This window comes from Temnothorax longispinosus, chromosome 10, assembly GCF_030848805.1.
Source record: "Temnothorax longispinosus isolate EJ_2023e chromosome 10, Tlon_JGU_v1, whole genome shotgun sequence".
In the NCBI taxonomy this organism is placed as follows: domain Eukaryota; kingdom Metazoa; phylum Arthropoda; class Insecta; order Hymenoptera; family Formicidae; genus Temnothorax; species Temnothorax longispinosus.
Window position 1 is genome coordinate 8,188,381 of NC_092367.1, and position 21,522 is coordinate 8,209,902.

General features: G+C 32.3%; 3 protein-coding genes across 6 annotated transcripts in view; 1 reads left to right on the top strand and 2 right to left on the bottom strand.

Moving 5' to 3' along the window:
• Positions 1-1,590: 1,590 nt before the first annotated feature.
• Positions 1,591-5,395, bottom strand: LOC139820154 (probable cytochrome P450 6a14). 2 transcript variants are annotated; one of them, XM_071790179.1, is made up of 6 exons: positions 5,239-5,395; positions 4,236-4,630; positions 2,911-3,439; positions 2,451-2,672; positions 2,030-2,281; positions 1,591-1,921 (listed from the first exon to the last, which is right to left on the bottom strand). In XM_071790179.1, the coding sequence occupies exons 2-6, from the start codon at positions 4,566-4,568 to the stop codon at positions 1,749-1,751; spliced, it is 1,509 nt and encodes a 502-aa protein (XP_071646280.1). In that variant the 5' UTR covers positions 4,569-4,630; positions 5,239-5,395; the 3' UTR covers positions 1,591-1,748. The 2 variants fall into 2 exon arrangements, with proteins under 2 accessions (XP_071646280.1, XP_071646279.1); XM_071790178.1 differs by having other exon boundaries at positions 2,451-2,684.
• A 2,274-nt stretch (positions 5,396-7,669) lies between these two features.
• Positions 7,670-11,975, bottom strand: LOC139820155 (probable cytochrome P450 6a14). Of its 3 annotated transcripts, none has more exons than XM_071790181.1 (6): positions 11,768-11,975; positions 10,767-11,134; positions 9,439-9,967; positions 8,983-9,216; positions 8,564-8,815; positions 7,670-8,062 (listed from the first exon to the last, which is right to left on the bottom strand). In XM_071790181.1, exons 2-6 carry the CDS (start codon positions 11,097-11,099, stop codon positions 7,890-7,892), a joined length of 1,521 nt encoding a protein of 506 aa, XP_071646282.1. In that variant the 5' UTR covers positions 11,100-11,134; positions 11,768-11,975; the 3' UTR covers positions 7,670-7,889. The 3 variants fall into 3 exon arrangements, with proteins under 3 accessions (XP_071646282.1, XP_071646281.1, XP_071646283.1); XM_071790180.1 differs by having other exon boundaries at positions 10,767-11,161; positions 11,768-11,974; XM_071790182.1 differs by having other exon boundaries at positions 8,983-9,204; positions 10,767-11,161; positions 11,768-11,965.
• A 7,871-nt stretch (positions 11,976-19,846) lies between these two features.
• Alix (programmed cell death 6-interacting protein-like protein AliX) overlaps positions 19,847-21,522 on the top strand; it is a 34,397-nt gene continuing 32,721 nt past the window's right edge. The window contains exon 1 of the mRNA XM_071790174.1: positions 19,847-20,090. The gene's annotated coding sequence lies outside the window, so the exon portion shown is untranslated. The remainder of the gene's footprint in view (positions 20,091-21,522) is intronic.

Below are 21,522 nucleotides of genomic sequence, written 5' to 3' on the forward strand. Positions count from 1 at the left end.
AAAAAGATTATAGATTCTTGCTTAATACAAGAATATAAGTCTTGATTTAACACTTCCTTTCTTCTGTGTGTAATGAAATGGCTCAAAGTAAAATTCTATAACTTGTAAAAACTTGCTTAAGGCTTTTGGAAACATATCTTATATTTTTTTATTAGTTTTATTATACGAAAATTATAAAAATATATGTAAATCTTTAAAGAATTTGCGCCGTGTGCCTTGTTTAATATCTTTTTTAAATTATATAATAGTTTTAAATATTCGACCTTTTCGAAAGTGGATAGTCCTCTGAGCGAATACGGAGAAATCTTTGATAAAAACATTTTTAATTAAGTCAGAATCTCTTACAATAAGAACAGGTGTCGTTCTAGCGAATATTCCAATCAATATGGTTCGTCTTCGTACTCGTTATATATTTTCGTCAAATAATTGTCCGCGGATATCTTCGAAAATATAACATCTTTGAAACTTCTAAATAGTGGTATAGATTGTGGACCGCGGACGCCGCGTGATTTCCAGAAGCCGAAGTTCGACGTAAGGTAATAATAAAGAGTGAGCGCCAACCGACGATCTTGATGTTTCTAGGGATATATATTGCGGACTGCGGAGCAGAAAAACGAGAGAAACAAGAAATTGTTTTTATTTTTTAAATATAAGCACGTGAGAGGTCATCGACGTCGAGCGCACCTCATTGCTTACTAACTTAAGTAGGAAAGTAAGAATAAAAGCGAACACAGATACGTTAATGTTGTTTTGACAATTATCGAAGTGTACAATGCAGAGAAAAATAATTTTATGTACGTATACATAACACACAAACAACGCAGTGTAAAACTGAGCCGCTCTTCAGAAATCGAGAGGCTCCCTGTTAAAGAAGCGCACAATGCAGTAATTGTTCGGACGCTCGACTTGTCACGCGCACAATGTAGTACTTGAGAGATATATAAAGTGAATAATAATTTTTCATTAATGTAATCGGTGTCGATATTGTTTTACTCGTCATTCCGATTCGGGGAGGAGGAAAAACCACCGTGCCGGAGAGTCGAGAGTTAATACTAACCTGTCGCCATCCAAGTCGTGCCAAATTATAAGCGGAGAGAAAGTGGACGAATGTAATAATTCGAAAACGTGTAGAACGTATACGTTTATACGTATAGAAATAGAGACAAATACGTAGTAGAAAGTACATTATAAAAATGTTATAAGAATCAAATGTGTGAAATAATAATTTTGATAATAAATTAAAATAAAAATTATTTACGAGAGCAATACTTTTTAATCAATCCAACGTCTTATAACGAATGTCCAAAAAAATGCTACTTCTGAACTGTAAACTACTACATAAAAGTTTTGAAGTGTAGAAAAATAGTAAAAAAGATATTTGACATGCGAAAACACTTTTTATACTTACTTTGCATATTTCATGTTTGATATGTAACAGAATACTTACATAGAAAATACGGAAAAGATGAGTTTAAAGATATTATATAATATATTACAATTAAATTTGAACGATTTAATTGCCGTCTGACTGATGTCGCGATGAGAAATTACTATACGATATCAGTAAAATAAGTACTATACATACATGTGTTGTAGTGGAAAAAGTGACTTTTATTATTACATTTCATGACAGAGATTTTCTTAATCAAGTTCTATACACGTATGTTTTATAAGAGAGAAAAAGAGAGAGAGAGAGAGAGAGAGAGAGAGAGAGAGAGAGAGAGAGAGAGAGTTAAAAAAAGCTTAAATTAATCTCGATTAATTTTAATTATTCTTAAATATATTCCATCCTTTGGCGTTAATAAAAAATGTTTATCATCGATCGCATAAGGTACTTGCGTTTTCTCACAAGGCTCGACTTTGTAGTTTCGTAATATCTTTATGAGCCCAAGTTTAGTCTGATAAACAGCGAAACGGGAACCTGAAATAAAAATTGATCGTGTAAACCAGATCACAATTAAAAATCTTTTCCGGTTGAAAATGGCGCAAAGAGAAATAAAGGGTGACATTTAAATTAATTTCACTGCACCAATGCAATTTCTTGGTCCGCCACCAAAGGGTAGATAAACCATCGGATGCCTGCTTCTCACAGCTTCCTCATTAAATCTTTCTGGATCGAAGACATCCGGTTCTGGATAAATGTTCGGATCTTGATGCATATCTTGCCAAGGAATCAATATTATTTGGCCTTTCGGTATACTAACTTTGGTACCATTGAAAGTATAACTTGACATCGTTCTTCTCGTAAAGAAAAGCCCAGCTGAATACTTTCGTAAGACTTCTATATTAAAAATAGTTCAAACTATCTGTTTAAATGCATTTGTACGCACTAAAGATGAACTGCAATTAGTCTCATCAGCGATGAAATTATTACTATAATGCTGCTGCAAGAATCGATGTTGTGTCACGCGGTCCTTCAATTATTTAAATTTTCTATTTGAGCGACATACCTTTGAATACTTTATCCAAGTAATTCATTTCCTTGATGTTTGCATATGTTAAATTGCCAGCATGTTTTATATATTCCTGATCAATTTCGTCACGCAACCTGTTCTGTATTTCCTGATTTAAAGCCAGCTCGTAAAACGCGTTAGTCATCGCTGTTGATGAGGTTTCAAAACCAGCAGCGAAAAACACGAATGCTTGAGAAACTATCAAACTGTCAGTCAAATCTAAAAAAATGTCTTTAGAAATATCTTTCAATTTCCTACTTCAAATGTTAAGAATTGCGACTAATTTAACTATTTAATAATTAAGATATAACCAATTGGACGTTGCTCCAATACGAAATTTAACACTTTGTCTCGCTATAACTACAGAATAATATTTTGGATGCAACTCTCGTATAGCTCTCTGTCTAACAAAATTTTCAAACAATAAACAGCAAAAAATAAAGCAAATAATATTTACCGATATCGCCCATTTTATCCGAATGTTTCTTCAATTCGCGCAGCGTATCAATAAAATCATTTCTAGTAATATTATTCGTTTCTCTGTAGTCCATAGTCTCCAGGACAATGCGCATGAAGAACCTGGTGTTCTCCGGTTGCGGCAAGATGTAGCCATAGAGGACATCGAAGAGCCACGGCAAGTAGTCCTTGATGGCGAATCGTAGGCGATTCCAGAAGGATGGATGAAACACACTTCTTCCTATCCTGCGAAATTCGCTGTCCTCGTCCGACATTGCGTTCATCTCAATGCCGAAGACGCAGCTACCGATGACGTCGGTCGTGTATTTGGCCGTCATCTCGACACATTCTATAGGCTCATTTTTGTTCACTAATTTTTCCACGTATTGGACAAGATGGTCAGAGCACTCTGATATTAACACGAACATCTCCTTTAGTTTACGGGATGTAAAAACAGGCGTCAGCTTCGCCCTTAATGGTCGCCATCTTTTCGAATCCAGTTCGAAAAGATTTTGCGACAGCGGATCGGACTGTATAACAAAAAGAAAAATGCATTTGAGTAAATTTAGCTCAAAAAATTAAATTCCACCAGATTACAAAAACTCGCTAACCCTCAAGACCCCAACGTCGAAACTCGATATATTCGTTTCAACAGCTCGATACATACGGAAAAATTATACTACAAAAGAACTACTGTAGGTGCGAAAGAAGTACATGAAACTATAGCTTTTCCATAGCTTTTTCCATAAAGGCAGCGTCAAGCCAGATTCGTAAAGTTCTTATATACTTTAATCTGTATTTTTTTAAATTAAAAGTATTTCGTATGTGTGTGCTTATTATGACTCAATATTTACATCATATAAATATTTACTTTTGTCTCTAACTTAACGTTAAATATTTAACGAATTCGAATTTTTGGTATCCATGCGAAAGAAAATTGTTTCCTTTCCTGTAAAAGACAATTTGAACTTCATCCAAGTAAATGTTTCCAATGATATCATACATTATTAAAATTTAAAATAAAATGTAATAAATTATTTTTTAACTATATTGATATTTATAATATATATCTAATATATACTTTATCTCCTGTATGTATATAAAAAAATAAATTTAATAAAAAAGTATTTAAAATTTTTATTGCAGAATTCTTTGATTTTCTGGTACTGGGGAGCAAAATATCTTTGTCATGTTAGGGGTTAAGGGTAAGACTTCTTGAAGCAAATCTCATGATTTTCATCATTCAAAGTGTATAAAAATGTATCAAAATTTTCACAAAAAGCACTTTGTTTAGATTTCTAATAAAACAATTTAAAGTATGCGCACCTTGTCATGAGAGCGGTACCATCTGTCGGGGAATATGGAGAAATCTTTGATAAGAATATCCTTAATTAAATCTGGATGTTTCACGATAAGTATGGGCGTCCTGCCAGCGAATATCCCAACCAACGGTTCATCTTTGTAGTCGTTGTTCAGTTCTTTCATATAACCGCTCAAGGACACCTTTCCAAGTACAACGTTTTTGAAAGTGCCGAATCCTGGTATCGGTCGTGGACCAGGAACGCCGCGTGATTTCCAAAAGTCGAAAGTCGACGTGAAAAAGTAATAAAGAAGGAAAATTGCGGCGGCGATGCCGCACAAAATTTCGAAGAATTCCATTGCCCCGCGAATGTCAATAAATTATCACGAATAATCTTTATTGAAGAAATAGAGAAATCAACCTATTAAATAAATAAATTTCCATCATGAAAAGTTATAAAGTTTGATAAGATTCAAATAAAATGTATGCTTAATAACGTATAATGATGTTATATTAAATGTTTCAAACGTAAGGCTTATGAAGAATACGCGTGAGATTCGATTAATGAAGATATGAGGCGGGATTCTGCAACTCCTTAACAGTTTCGATATCGTGTTGCGCAGCTCTTTTTACCATATATAATTTCATTTCATTTTATTTTATTTCAATGGCGCAACAGTCCGAATCGGACCTAGGCCTCCCCCAAAGTCATGTGCTTATGGTGCGCACACAGGTTGTACACCAGCACATGAGACTACAGTTTAATGCCAAATCCGAACGGCAAGGTAGAGGGGATTTTTCGAGGCAAGGGATACCTCCTGACGGGCTGCCATTCCGTCGAGGAGGAGAGACAAGCGATACCATATATAATACTTGCAACAATATCGAACCTGTCGTTAAGGAGTTACAGAATTCCGCTAATGATGTCATCCCTAACAATAAAGGAAACAAAGTACCTAATAAAAAAGTTTGTCAAAGTTTAGCTGTAATTTATATTATCTTTATCGCTTTTAAATATTTATAACTTACTTAAGAAAAGTGAGAAATAACAGTCCAAATATCAATATATATTATACTCTCTCGATTATTTTTATATTTTCACATTAAGAAATAAATTATTTTTGTATCTGAAAAACCAGTTATAAGTGTTACTTTTATTTTATCAACGAAAGAACTGTTCAAAATTCGCTACGCTGTTGCCTTTTGTAAGTTACGTTAATATATGTGTACAAATATAGCTAGCTAATTAAAATTTTAAAAAATTAGATAACACTCGATGCTACTTTGCATACAAAACTATTTCATTCAATATGCTGAATAAATGAATTATAATATTACATGTTGTATAAAAAAAGCAAACCACAAGCGAAACGTGACAAAGCAAATAATATTTAGTAAGAAGTAAATAAAAGAAGTAGATTGCGCGAAAGTAAATAAAACAAAAGAGAAAATTAAATTAAAACTCATAATTTCATAGGAGTGCCAAGCGAAATAATAAATTCAACGTTAAATTAAATAAAAATTGCAAGAAAAACAATATATCTCGTTCGAAAACTTGTAAAATAGCTTTCTTGTATTCTCACCTTTTTGCGAATAGAAAGTCCTCTGTCAATAAATGGACATGGATAAGTCTTTGATAAGGACATCCCTAATTAAATTTGGATTTTTTACTAAAAGAAACGGTGTCTTCTTGTCGAATATCCCAATTAACAGTTCGTCTTTGTCGTCATCGTATATTTCTGTGAAGTAATCACCCGCGGATATCTTTTTCAATATTTTTAACATTACTGAATCTTGGTATTAGTCACAGGTCGCAAACGTCGCGTATCTCTTAAAAGTCAACGGCTGACGTGAGAAAATAATAAACAGCGAGAATTACGACACGTTCGTGATACTGCACAGTATTTGGTAAGTTCCATTTTTCCGCGAACGTCAATCGATTATCACAAATAATCTTTATTGAAAGAGAAAGAAAACAATGTTCTGTTGTATAAATCTATTTAAGAAATTGTAAAATAAATTTGATAAAATTGAAAGAAAATGTGTATCTTTGATGAAACATGAAATTAACTTTTACTTATTTTACGTCAATTTTTTCTATGGCTATATATATATTTTGACAATAGCTGCCGTTTGGGGGGATATAACATACCTTTAAAAATATTAACTTAATTACATATAAATTTAATTGGCATTCTTTTAACACTATAGATATCACAATCACAGACTTGCGCTACGCGCGTGCTATTTGGCTAAAGCCAAATGTATAATATTAAAATATTATACAGTTACTATTACACTATTAACCCCTTAAATTTTTCCTTTATACATATATATATAAAAATTAAAATTAAAAATTTAAAATTTAAAACTTAAAATTTTTAAATATCCTCTGATATATGTGCAGACTTGTTTTTATCTGATTAGATATCTGATAGAAACAGATCAACCTATAGAGGCTCACTACTATTCCCGCCGATTCCGATCGGCGGTCCTCTTTTATTTACAAAACTTTTTTTACATTTTTATCATTGATTTTATTTCTCTTATCAATATATGCAATATATATATATATATATATATATATATATATATATATATATATATATACATTTACTTTACAATACATACAACATTATAAAAGAGTTACATTATAAAATTGAAAATATAATATACAATATTTCTTTTTGATATATAATTACATATACAACATTCGGTATGCGTATGTACAATAACACGAAATTTTCACAACGTGATTATTATGTAACGTTCCTTATTATTAATTATTGAATAATAATTTCTAAGTTTATTTTACTTTATTTTTAATTTACGTGAGCAACTACGATTAAAAAGATCGTTAATAAATTTATTACTAATGTTTCTCAATCAAGGAGACTGTTAGGTAATTATTGGCATACTATACTATATTTTGCGAGACTCAAAGAAAATAACCAGTACGCGAAAAAATAGAGACAAGGAGAAGAAAATACCGCGACGGAGAGTCGAGAGTTAATACTAACCTGTCGCCATCCAAGTCGTGCCAAATTATAAGCGGAGAGAACGTGGACGAATGTAATAATTCGAAAACGTGTAGAACGTATACGTTTATACGTATAGAAATAGAGACAAATACGTAGTAGAAAATACATTATAAAAATGTTGTAAGAATCAGATAAAATAATAATTTTGATAATAAATTAAAATAAAAATTATTTACGAGGGCAATTCTTTTTAATCAATCCAACGTCTTATAACAAATGTCCAAACGAATGTCCCACTTCTGAACTGTAAACTACTACGTGAAAGTTTTGAAGTGTAGAAGAATAGTAAAAAAAATATTTGGCATGCGCAAACACTTTTTATACTTACTTTTCATATTTTATTTTTGATATGTAATGGAATACTTACATAGAAAATACGGAAAAGATGAGTTTAAAAAAGATTATATAATATATTACAATTAAATTTGAACGATTTTATTGCTGTCTGACTGATGTCGCGATGAGAAATTACTATACGATATCAGTAAAATAAGTACTATACATACATATGTTGTAGTGGAAAAAGTGATTTTTATTATTACATTTCTTGACAGAGATTTTCTTAATCATTTTTTATATACGTATGTTTTATAAGAGGGAGAGGGAAAGAGAGAGAGAGAGAGAGAAAGAGAGCTTAAATTAATCTCGATTAATTTTAAGTATTCTCAAATATATTCCATCCTTTGGCGCTAATAAAAAATGTTTATCATCAACCGCATAAGGTACTTGTGTTTTCTCACAAGGCTCGACTTTGTAGTTTCGTAATATCTTTATGAGCCCAAGTTTAGTCTGATAAACAGCGAAACGGGAACCTGAAATAAAAATTGATCGTCGTGTAAACCAGATCACAATTAATAATTACTTGTGTAACAAGTGAGGTAAGATGAAAATTCCCGGGTGCGGAGTTAACGCACGAGCCGAAGGCGAGTGCGGTAACCGCAAAGGCGAGTGCGGTAACCGCACCCGAGAATTTTCATCTTTACACACGGCTTATACACCCTATTTTATGTTGCAAGTGCCTGGAAAGTGGTCTATCACGCACGCGTAACGTGCGTAATGGGGCACTTTCCATGCACGTGTTGCATAAAAATCTTTTCCGGTTGAAAATGGCGCAAACCCTTATAGAAATTTAATACTGTAAGTGATTTTTTGGCTAGTAATTAATCACTTAAAAACACTATTAAAAGCACTGTTAATAGTGCTTGTAATAGTGCTTTTAAATGATTAATCACTAGCCAAAAAGTCACTTACAGTATTAAATTTCTATAAGGGAAGAGAAATAAAGGGTGACAATTAAATTAATTTCACTGCACCAATGCAATTTCTTGGTCCGTCACCGAAGGGTAGATAAACCATCGGATGCCTGCTTCTCACATTTTCCTCATTAAATCTTTCTGGATCGAAGACATCCGGTTCTGGATAAATGTTCGGATCTCGATGTATATCATAAAAAGGAAACAATATTTTTTGGCCTTTCGGTATACTAATTTTGGTACCATTGAAAGTATAACTTGACATCGTTCTTCTCGTATAGAAAAGCCCAGCTGGATACTTTCGTAAGACTTCTATATTAAAAATAGTTCAAACCATCTGTTTAAATGCATTTGTACGCACTGAAGATGAACTGCAATTAGTTTCATCAGCGATGAAATTATTATTATAATGCCGCTGCAAAGATCGATGTTGTCACGCGGTCCTTCATTTATTTAAATTTTCTATTTGAACGACATACCTTTGAATATTTTATTCAAGTAATTCATTTCCTTGATGTTAGTATATGTTAAATTGCCAGCATGTTTTATATATTCCTGATCAATTTCGTCACGCAACCTGTCCTGTATTTTCTGATTTAAAGCTAGCTCGTAAAACGCGTTAGTCATCGCTGTCGATGAGGTTTCAAAACCACCAGCAAAAAACGCGTATGCTTGAGAAACCATCAAACTGTCGGTCAAATCTAAAAAAATGTCTTTAGAAATATCTTTCAATTTCCTACTTCAAATGTTGAGAATTGCGACTAATTTAACTATTTAATAATTGAGATATAACCAATTGGACGTTGCTCCAATACAAAATTTAACACTTTGTCTCGCTATAACTACAGAATTATATTTTGGATGCAACTCTCGTATAGCTCTCCGTCTAACAAAATTTTCAAACAATAAACAGCAAAAAATAAAGCAATATTTACCGATATCGCCCATTTTATCCGAATGTTTCTTCAATTCGCGCAGCGTATCAATAAAATCATTTCTAGTAATATTATTCGTTTCTCTGTAGTCCATAGTCTCTAGGACAATGCGCATGAAGAACCTAGTCTTTTCCGATTGCGGCAGGATGTAGCCATAGAGGACATCGAAGAGCCACGGCAAATAGTCCTTGATGGCGAATCGTACGCAATCCCAGAAGGGCGGCTGGACTACATCTCTTCCTATCCTGCGAAATTCGCTGTCCTCGTTCGACATTGCGTTCATCTCAATGCCGAAGACGCAGCTACCGATGACGTCGGTCGTGTATCTGGCCGTCATCTCGACACATTCTATAGGCTCATTTTTGTTCACTAATTTTTCCGCGTATTGGACAAGATAGTCAGAGCACTCTGATATTAACACAAACATCTCCTTTAGTTTACGGGATGTAAAAACAGGCGTCAGCTTCGCCCTTAATGGTCGCCATCTTTTCGAATCCAGTTCGAAAAGATTTTGCGACAGCGGATCGCCCTGCATAACAAAAAGAAAAATGCAATTAAGTAAAAGCTCAAAATTAAATTCCACCAGATTACAAAAACTCGCTTAACTCTCAAGACCCTGCAACGTCGAGACCCGATATAATATTTCGTTTCAACAGCTCCATGCTTACGGAAAAATTATACTACAAAAGAACTACTGTAGGTGCAAAAGAAGTACATGAAACTGTATGCTTTTCCATATCTTTTTCCATAAAGGCAGCGTCAAGCCAGATTCGTCATAAAGTTCTTATATACTTTAATCTGTATTTTTTTCAAATTAAAAGTATTTCGTATGTGTGTGCTTATTATGACTCAATATTTACATCATATAAATAATTATTTTTGTCTCATTAACGTTAAATATTTAACAAATTCGAATTTTTGGCATGCGAAAGAAAATTGTTTCCTTTCCTGTAAAGGAAAACTTGGACTTTTCATCCAAACAAATGTTTCAAACGATATCATACATTATTAAAATTTGAAATAAAATGTAATAAATTATTTTTTAACTATATTAATATTTATAATATTATATCTAATATATTCTTTATCTCCTGTATATATAAACAAATTAAATTTAATAAAAAAGTATTTAAAATTTTTATGGCAGAATTCTTTGATTTTCTGGTACTGGTGGAGCAAAATGTTTTTGTCACGCTAGGAGTTAAGGGTAAGACTTCTTGAAGCAAATCTCATGATTTTCATCATTTAAAGTGTATAAAAATGTATCAAAATTTTCACAAAAAGCACTTTGTTTAAATTTCTAATAAAACGACTTAAAGTATGCGCACCCTGTCATGAGAGCCGGACCATCTGTCGGAGAATATGGAGAAATCTTTGATAAGAATATCCTTAATTAAATCTGGATGTTTTACGATAAGTATGGGCGTCCTGCCAGCGAATATCCCAACCAACGGTTCATCTTTGTAGTCGTTGTATAGTTTTTTCATATAATCGCTCAAGGACACTTTTCCAAGTACAACGTTTTTGAAAGTGCCGAATCCTGGTATCGGTCGTGGACCAGGAACGCCGCGTGATTTCCAAAAGTCGAAAGTCGACGTGAAAAAATAATAAAGAGAGAAAATTACGGCGGCGATGCAGCACAAAATTTCGAAGAATTCCATTGCCCCGCGAATGTCAATCGATTATCACGAATAATCTTTATTGAAGAAATAAAGAAATCAACCTATTAAATAAATAAATTTCCATCATGAAGAGTTATAAATTTTGATAAGATTCAAATAAAATGTATGCTTAATAACGTATAATGATGTTATATTAAATGTTTCAAACGTAAGGCTCATGAAGAATACGCGTGAAATTCGATTAATGAAGATATGAGGCGATTCTGTAACTCCTTAACAGTTTCGATATCGTTGCGCAGTTCTTTTTACCATATATAATTTTATTTCATTTTATTTCATTTCAATGACGCAACAGTCCGAATCGGACCTAGGCCTCCCCCAAAGTCATGTGTTTATGGTGCGCATACAGGTTGTACACAAGCACATGATGGGACCTACAGTTTAATGCCGAATCCAAACGGCAAGGTAGAGGGGATTTCGAGGCAAGGGATACCTCCTGACGGGCTGCCATTCCGTCGAGGAGGAGAGACAAGCGATACCATATATAATACCTGCAACAATATCGAACCTGTCGTTAAGGAGTTACAGAATTCCGCTAATGATGTCATCCCTAACAATAAAGGAAACAAAGTAATAAAAAAAAGTTTGTCGAAGTTTAGCTGTAATTTATATTATCTTTATCGCTTTTAAAGATTTTTATAACTTACTTAAGGAAAGTGAGAAATAACTGTCCAAATATCAATACATATTATACTCTCTCGATTATTTTTATATTTTCACATTAAGAAATAAATGATTTTTGTGTCTGAAAAACCAGTTATAAGTGTTACTTTTATTTTATCAACAAAAAAACTGTTTAAAATTCGCTACGCTGTTGCCTTTTGTAACTTACGTTAATATATGTATACAAATATAGCTAGCTAATTAGAATTTTAAAAAATTAGATAACACTTGATGCTACTTGGCATACAAGACTATTTCATTCAATATGCTGAATAAATGAATTTTAATATTACATGTTGTATAAAAATAGCAAACCACAAGCGAAACGTGGCAAAGCAAATAATATTTAGTAAGAAGTAAATAAAAGAAGTAGATTGCGCGAAAGTAAATAAAACAAAAAAGAAAATTAAATTAAAACTCATAATTTCATAGGAGTGCCAAGCGAAATAATAAATTCAACGTCAAATTAAATAAAAATTGCAAGAAAAACAATATATCTAGTTCGAAAACTTGTAAAATAGCTTTCTTGTATTCTCACCTTTTCGCGAATGGAAAGTCCTCTATCAATAAATGGACATGGATAAGTCTTTGATAAGGACATCCCTAATTAGAAAATTTGGATTTTTTACTAAAAGAAACGGTGTCTTCTTGTCAAATATCCCAATTAACAGTTCGTCTTTGTCGTCATCGTATATTTCTGTCAAGTAATAACTCGCGGATATCTTTTTCAACGTAATATTTTTAACATTACCGAATCTTGGTATTAGTCACAAGTCACAAACGCCGCGTATCTCTTAAAAGTCAACGGTTGACGTGAGAAAATAATAAACAGCGAGAATTACGTCACGTTCGTGATACTGCACAGTATTTGGTAAGTTCCATTTTCTTGCGAACGTCAATCGATTATCACGAATAATCTTTATTGAAAGAGAAAGAAAACAATGTTCTGTTGTATAAATCTACTTAAGAAATTGTAAAATAAATTTGATAAAATTGAAAGAAAATGTGTATCTTTGATGAAACATGAAATTAACTTTTACTTATTTTACGTCAATTTTTTCTATGGCTATATATATATTTTGATAATAGCTGCCGTTTGGATATAATATACCTTTAAAAATAATATATAACTTAATTACATATAAAAATTGGCATTTTTTAAATACTAGATATCACAATCACAGACTTGCGCTACGCGCGTGCTATTTGGCTAAAGCCAAATGTATAATATTAAAATATTATACAGTTACTTTTACACTATTAATCCCTTAAATTTTTCCTTTATACATATATATATAAATTAAAATGTAAAATTTAAAATTTAAAACTTAAAATGATATATGTGCAGACCAGTTTTTATCTGATCAGATATCTGATAGAAACGCAGATCAACCTAATAGAGGCCCACCACCACCCCCGCCGATTCCGATCGGCGGTCCTCTTTTATTTACTATACTTTTTTTTTACATTTTCATCATTTATTTTATTTCTCTTATTAATATATGCAATATATATATATATATATATATATATATATATATACATTTATTTTACAATACATACAACATTATAAAAGTTACATTATAAAATTGAAAATATAATATATACAATATTTCTTTTTGATATATAATTACATATGCAACATTCGGTATGCGTACAATAATACGAAATTTTCACAATGTGATTATTATGTAACGTTCCTTATTATTAATTATTGAATAATAATTTCTAAGTTTATTTTATTTTATTTTTAATTTACGTGAGCAACTACGATTAAAAAGATCGTTAATAAATTTATTACTAATGTTTCCCAATCAAAGAGTCTGTTAGGTAATTATTGGCATACTATACTATATTTTGCGAGACTCAAAGAAAATAAACAGTATGTAAAAAAATAGAGACAATTTCGCTAATAATCAAATTGAAAAATACACGAGGAAACGATTCCGCGAGTCAATTCTGATATATGTAATTTTTGTAGCTGTAGTATCTGTTACAACGCGCGCGTGAGTCATTTATAATTATTATTTCTCTACGCAATAATAAATATGTCATTTGACAAATATTTAACATTTCGCAATATCGCGTTTCTACGATTTCAATTATATAATTGAATAAACTGAACGCAATGTAATTAATCGCACCTGAATTTTAATTTCCGTTTTACTTTCAATAGGAACTAAATTTTATAAGCTTTAAAAAATCATGAGCGAAAACCGCGTTATCGCCGCGTTCAGTAGAGGATAACGCGACTGGCTCAATGATTTGACTAGATCAAGATCCCTCCGCCGAGTAGCATGTGTCGGGTAATATCTACATGTGGAGAGCGAGCTGTGCTCTGATTCTGTCGTGTTCCATGGGATCAATCTGAGAAGGAAAGTTAAGTGACCCGTTGAACACCAATGACCCCGTTGCAGGAAAAAACAAATCTCGGATCTTCCAGATTGCTCATCCCGATAGCAGTAATTTCGGCAGCGAGTTAACGACTCTTTCTAAATATTTGCGTAATGCAATTCCCGAATGTTCTCACGATAATTTAATTAGTATTTATCATAACTCCTTATACAAGATCAAGATTCGCGCGCGAAAATATATTCTTCCATTATTAAGAAATACAATTGTTTATTAAAAAAAGAAAAACATGGGTAAAATTTCTATCGAAAGTGGTTACAAATAATTATATTTAGGAATAATAAAATACGTACATCTTTACTGTAATTTATCATATGTACGAGCACAAAAGTTCTCGGGTACCGACTATTCGAGATAAAAAAATCGAACCAATATAACACTAAGATTTCAATTCATTTCATAGTTAAACATTTATAATATGGTATAAAATTCAAGTTATTTTTAATTTTTCTGTAACATTTAGTCAATTGTAGTAGAATTATTTAAGTAATTAAGTAGGATTATCTAAATATTAAATGTAACATTTAGATAATTAGAATTGCCAAAATCTTACTGATATCAAGGTACCCAATCGATTCATCTCGAATTTATTAAGTGCCCGCACATTCTTAATTACGTTTATCATATCATCACGAATAATTTATTTCAATAAGTACGAATCTTTTTCATAAAATTTTATCAAGTGAAAATTATTGACAATCGACTTGTATAACACAAATTTATATAAAATTTCTCACGTAATATATCGTACATTGTATACGTATTTTATTATATTAAATAATCTGAAAGAGAGATTTAAAAATTAATTAATGTTCTAGAATGGCTATATATCTAGTGCCTAAAAAAGTTTCTTAAAAAAAAACTAAAGATTAAATAAGAAAATATATCCATTTGTAACCATTTTTTTCTCAAAGGAGTCGCATGAAACGACCAAACTTAAATTTGTAATTTTTTTAATATAATTCAAATTTATCTTAGTAAACAGTTACTATCCATGTTCAATCTGCGAAGTTCTTTTAGCATCAAAGCAATATTAATATTAATAGAAGAATAGTTCACAGAAAAATATTTAATAAAAAGAATAAAGTCTTCTCTCAAAATATACTATTTAATCAATTTCGTGATGCGACTTTAAAAATTATATGTTTGTCATCGTTAACTTTTATTGCCGAAATCACAGCGGGAACCGCTAAAAAAACTCGAGATTAATTTCGGCCCTACGACGAAAACCCTTAGATTCAACGAAGCACCAAATCAAGTGCCGTAAATGCATGGTTTCTACGGAAACCGACGAGAAATAACATTTCTACGATAAAAATCACTACAATTCTTTATCGATACAAATGACGCAGCGTCCACATGACACGAAAGACAGCGATAAGGCCTCATCGTTGAGGCAGCAATCGCGTCTAATATAAATGTGAAAATAGCACGGTATTTGCATTAACATTTAGCGAGTTAACATATGCCGAACGTAATTTAAAAATTCATTTAACAAATATTTAATATCATACAAAATTCGTAAAAATGTTTCATCAAGAACGAGATAAAATATGACGTTTCAAATACTGATTTTTATAACGGGTCATAAATCTAAAGTCCAAAATTTCACAAAAATATGTTAAATTTATTTGTTATTTCATAATATTTAATGTAAAACGCGGATATCGACTTTTGTAAGCAACAATTTTATACGTAACTGATCATTGTCTTAGTGTATCATACCTTTTCACACTTTTATTCAATAAATTATATTATTTATAATAGTGATAATTTTTAATATGGAATTTTGAATAAAAGATCTCCTGAATGTATTAACAATCATTTAGTAAATAAAAATTACTAAAGTTTTAAAGTAAAGTTTTAAAAAAATCACCAAACACGTCATAATTTCCGTCTTATTATACGCATCCGATTACATAATTAATATCTATTATATTATTTTCATATTTTTGATATATAAAATTATCGATTGTTTGATATATATACAATATATACAATTTAATTACATAATATATATAATATATACATAATACATGTACATATAATATATACATGATAATTATCTACTATTTGCAATAAAATACGATGTAATACAAATCATCTGTAAAAATTGGTATTATTCAAAATAAAAATTGGTATTTAATATAAAAATTATTTAATATAAAAATTAGTATTATTTAATATACATTTGAGTTGTTATTATCAAAAATATAATAATAAATATAATTATATTTATTATTATATTATGGATATTACTTTTATTTTGTCTGCAATTTTTTCTATCGAATTTATATCCCTTTGTTCCTGCCTACCCGAATCCCTACTTACCTACCCGTATTCCGAGATCTATAGTTCTACCTATCCATTTTCCTACCTACCCGCGTTATAATCTATTATACAAAGATTTAATTAAAACCGCGACACGATTTATAAGGGGTCTAATTTACTGGTTAATCTATAGTGGGATACCTTAAAGTGACACGATCACTTGAGATGTAAGAAATGTGAAATTGGGGGTTTTTTAACACGCGCGCGATTCAGATTTAATTGTGGTTTTTCCAATCTCGCACGTATGCGAAAAAATATATATAGAAAAATATATAGGAAAATTAGCCCTTTGGGACAAATAAAGAAATATACAAAACTATTTTATATGTTACTTTATATTCCATTAGTGGTCAGTGTTGACCACATACCTGTATCCTATCCAATCTTCTTTCTTCGGGCCAGATTGGACTTACCTTTGTCATTCCTAGCCATATACCAATCTGGTCGCATTTCGACCAGATCAAAGGGAAGGAGAAAAATTCCTTCCATTTTCGAATCATTATCACCGCCGAAAGATAATATTACGTTCGATTCGAATTACGCGCGAGCATCGATTGTATAAAAAAATGTACATATATATTAATTCATAAAAACTAACTGCACAACATTGAACGTTGAAAAATGTTTCTATCACTAATTTGAGAATATTCAATAACCGTTTCTTTGTGACTTGTTCTTTTAATTTGGAATTGTAATCAAGTATAGAAAAAAAATTTACTTCGCGAATATCAATTATATCCCGCGAAAAATTAAAATTTATAATGTGGACAAAATAAAAAGATTAATAACGGAAAATTTCTCGATGTAAAAACCGACCACGAAAACCGACCGCGAAAATATGAAGATGCGTGATTGTGCATGTTGTTCATGCAGTACACATTACATCTCGAAAATGTATCAATGCAAAATAAATGACGTGAGATCAGAAAAAAAGAAAATTTCCGCACAATTTTGATATTATAATTGAATATTATAATTAATTATTAATCGTTTTTATAATGAATAATATAACATAATTGCAAATCTTTATAAACTTACATATAAAAATGTCTCATTATTTTCCATTTTTTACCAAAATTATTTCTTATATAATATATTCATATACATTACTGCAAAACTGAATATATAAGTGTGTTTTATACGATCAATTCTAAAATAATTTTAAAAGTTTCAGTATTTCTCGACAGAATATTTAGAATCTCACGTCATATATTACTTGACTGGCATAAAGCCAATTTCTCAATGAAAAATAGATGGATAGGTTACAAAAAATTAAGGTAAAATCGATGCTTTGTTAAAATAAATTTTAGCAATTAATAACAATTATCACATTTTCTATAAAACAAATTAATAAGACCAAAATATTTTTTACCCTATTTATTCATATGTAATTTATGCGTACATACGCTTTTCTTTATGCATGCTAATATTCTAAATATATCTATATATTGCTTCTTTGCATCGATTTATATTATATTTAATCTTGGATAAACGTATGGAAAGGAATAAATGGGTATAAATAGAATATCCTAACTAATTCACAATTTTTCCCTATCTACAGATATTTTTTTCAACATCTAACACGATATCTTTTGTTTAAGAAAATAATGTCCTAAAAATAATTTAAAAAAAAAATCTAAATAAAAATTTATTGACTACAATATATTTAAAAAATCATGACTTTAATTATCCGAGTATTATTTTATTTCTTGTTTCTCTTTTTTGTGTTTCTAAAATATTTATTACTTTAACTGTAAATAATCTAAGTAACAAAAATTCAAAAATTTAATTTTGTATGTATTTAAAAATTTTATTCAAAAGATATTTATAATAGAATGCGGCAGTTCATCAACATAACTCGATGAACGATGATGAGCTCTTTACGAGCTCCGTGCATGCGAATTGTGCGAGTATTTCTTCAAGCACAATCGCACAATATATTGATAGATAAGTAATACCAAGATTAAATATATCATAATCAGTTTTAACACATCCATTTTAAGGCAACGGATCTACAAATGTAATATTTTTATACTAAAAATTATTGTAATTCGACATGTATACCGAGATATATTTTTATTTGATTATTCGTAGATTCGTTTCCTCAATACAAAAATTTCTCATTGACTCACCGATCTGATGCGCAACGGGCGGAATTATTCGGCCACGTAGCTACGGTGATACTGTAACATACAAACATAAGATTTAAATTAAAAGAGCGCTCAAAATAATCAACATTTCAAAAGTTAATTCTTACGCGTCTAATTCGTCTTTCAATACAATATTTAGCCAATACAATTATCTATTTATCGAAAAAGATCTTTACTACAGTAAAATTTTAAATAATCTCTCTTTTTCTAATTACTTCTAATTTATCGAGATAAAACAATTCGAATAAATAAGAACGATTAATTATTAAACAATTAAAAACGACGAATTATTAATTTTATACAAATAAGAGGTGATACTTACCCCAAGGTTGCTCCGCCGGTGCCCGATGTCTCTCTCAGACCTCCTCCTCCTCTCAGGATGTTAGGCCTTCTCCTCTCACCGCACAGGACACTCGCGAGAAACACTCGCGGATAATAAACTACAATCGCGCGCGGACTAATTACCAGTAAATGTCTTTCGCGCGATACTGTACGGCACTCCCGTTTAAAAATTCAACGAGAAAAATATTCCGTCAAGCGTACCGTAATATTTTTCAAATGAACTTTGAAAAAGTTTTTTAGTCCGATTACTTGAACGGCACTCCCGTTCATTCCGAGGAGCACTTGATACATTCACAAATTGTTGAACGCGTACGGCGAATACTCGCGTAGTCGATTTTCCGCCGCCCGCGAAACGAGGAGAGCAGGAGTACCACTCGCAGAAACGAGCGCGTTCCGAATCAGCACTGATAGCACTGCGCGAGCGCGGCGACGGGCACGGAGCACGAACACTTCTCACTTGTGCAAAATCCATCGGGAGAATGATAGCCGAATAACTTCCGCAGGTAACGGTACTCCGAGCGTCGACAAAAACGAGTAGCAAGGCCGCTCACGGGCCAAAACAATCGGCCGCGCGGTGACTTTAATCGTACGCTGCTCTCAAGTTCAACGGTAGTAGCGCCTGGCGCCTGGTACGTCACGGCGCGCGCGACCGCCGCGGCCGCGCCGCTGGCTCGGAGCGGCCGAACGTGATTGGCCGGATCTGGGGGCTCGACTCGCGAGCCAATCGCGTTCGACCTCTCGCCCGGCTGTGCGACGGCAGCGTCGCGCGGCCGCGCGCAAGCGTCGAGCGTCGTGAGTCGGTGACGGTGAGTGTCGTGACACGTTCAACCGTTCAACGATCGGTGCGAGACGTCGTTCGTGTAATTCCTTTCTCGCGAATGAAACGAAATCCGATTACGGAGTGTTGCAAAGTGGACATACGTCGAATATTTCGTTGCTTTTTGTGTCGACTGAAACTGAGTGGGATGCCGTCGCTGGGCGAAATGAACGCCGAATGCCGTGCTGGACGTCGTACGTATCACCCTCCCGGCTGTGATTTTTGGCGGGTCTCAGCTGCAGTATGCCGTGATCGGTGAGTGAATTGTACACGAGAGATAAGTGTTTCAAAGCGCGATACACCCGAATCTTAACGGAATCGTTGTCTCGCGTCCCGCGTGTCGCAGTGAAACGATCATAACCTCGGAATTCGCGTCTCCTGCCTCCGCGCTCCGTTTCGATTCTTACTCCGAATAAGTGAATCGCGCGGGAAGATGCTTCAATGAATAGCTTGAAATTCTCGTTGAGTGCGGGAATTAATAATCAATTAAAGTGATTGAAGAGAACGATCGCGCGTTTGGCGTTATTCTGCTTGTCGCGATCGCGAACGAGGGAGCGAGCTTGCTTCAAAATGCGTATCAAAAATGTGCGTCCGTGAATACAATTCCGTTTTTCGTTAAAGAACAAGCACGTAATTCGCTCGTTCACGTACTTAATTTGTCGTAAATATTTCCAATTTATTTCTCATGGTAATATCAGCTCTGCAGCTGTCGTTCTCCTCACGCTTTATAATTTAGAGTATTATATTTTCCAAAACGGTTTTTCGTTTAATTCATCGATTTAATTAAATTATTCGAAAATATACACGAAATATGATTTTGTATTGTTTCGAGGAATTCTACCATAATCCATAAACACACACGGACGATCGCTGTTTCAGTCAAAATTGCATATAATTATTATAATACATATATGTACCGTGATAAAAACTGGACTATTTAGATCTTTACTTATTTATTATTTCATTACTCTATTACTTATTTACCTACTTTATATTCATCAATATTTTACACGTTTTTGGATAAATACTTACTCACAAACTCGCAAGTGGCAGGCTCCTTAAAGGTGTTATCCTACTGTTATGTTTTATAAAACCGTCTTACATGTTTTGCACGTCGCATCTCTACCTCTTACGTCGTACTTGTCCCATATTTCTGCTCTTTTTTTTATATTCGTATCAATACAATTACGTCAATTACATTTATCAAGGTGATTTATTTCTGAATGATTTATCAGAACGAACATACCATACTTAAAACTTATTATTGTTTTGCAATAATTGCATGTTGCTATGCATTTTGATGCTTTGTAATTTTCTAGGATGACACCACGTTTTGGATGTTTGTCTAGTAAGACGTACCAAATGTCTGGGACACGTACCTATGTCTGGACATCTTTATCATTTTAGGTATAAATTATAACGCGAATAAAAATTAAAGAATTAAAGCTAAAAACATTTTTCTTGTATCGTATTTTTATCTTTGATTTTAATTTGCGTTGTATATTTATATAAAAACTAAAATGATAAAGGTGTCTAGACATAGGTCTTAGGGTTCCGGACATTGGTACATTTACCTTACTGTTATGTTATGTATTGTATAATCGCATAAGTGATCTTTAGTTCTTTTGCATTCTATAACTTTTAGAAACAATTATTCCACAATGATTACACTTTACTGAATCAGAAT

Excerpts from the sequence above, each read along its gene's own strand:
- LOC139820154 (XM_071790178.1), bottom strand. The coding sequence starts at position 4,568 with ATGGAATTCTTCGAAATTTTGTGCGGCATCGCCGCCGCAATTTTCCTT. Across the intron at positions 3,440-4,235 it reads GGTACCGCTCTCATGACAAG|TCCGATCCGCTGTCGCAAAA; the intron begins GTGCGCATACTT and ends TTTGTTATACAG. Across the intron at positions 2,282-2,450 it reads CTTGGATAAAGTATTCAAAG|AAGTCTTACGAAAGTATTCA; the intron begins GTATGTCGCTCA and ends TTTTTAATATAG.
- LOC139820155 (XM_071790181.1), bottom strand. The coding sequence starts at position 11,099 with ATGGAATTCTTCGAAATTTTGTGCTGCATCGCCGCCGTAATTTTCTCT. Across the intron at positions 9,968-10,766 it reads GGTCCGGCTCTCATGACAGG|GGCGATCCGCTGTCGCAAAA; the intron begins GTGCGCATACTT and ends TTTGTTATGCAG. Across the intron at positions 8,063-8,563 it reads CGGACCAAGAAATTGCATTG|GTTCCCGTTTCGCTGTTTAT; the intron begins GTGCAGTGAAAT and ends TTTTTATTTCAG.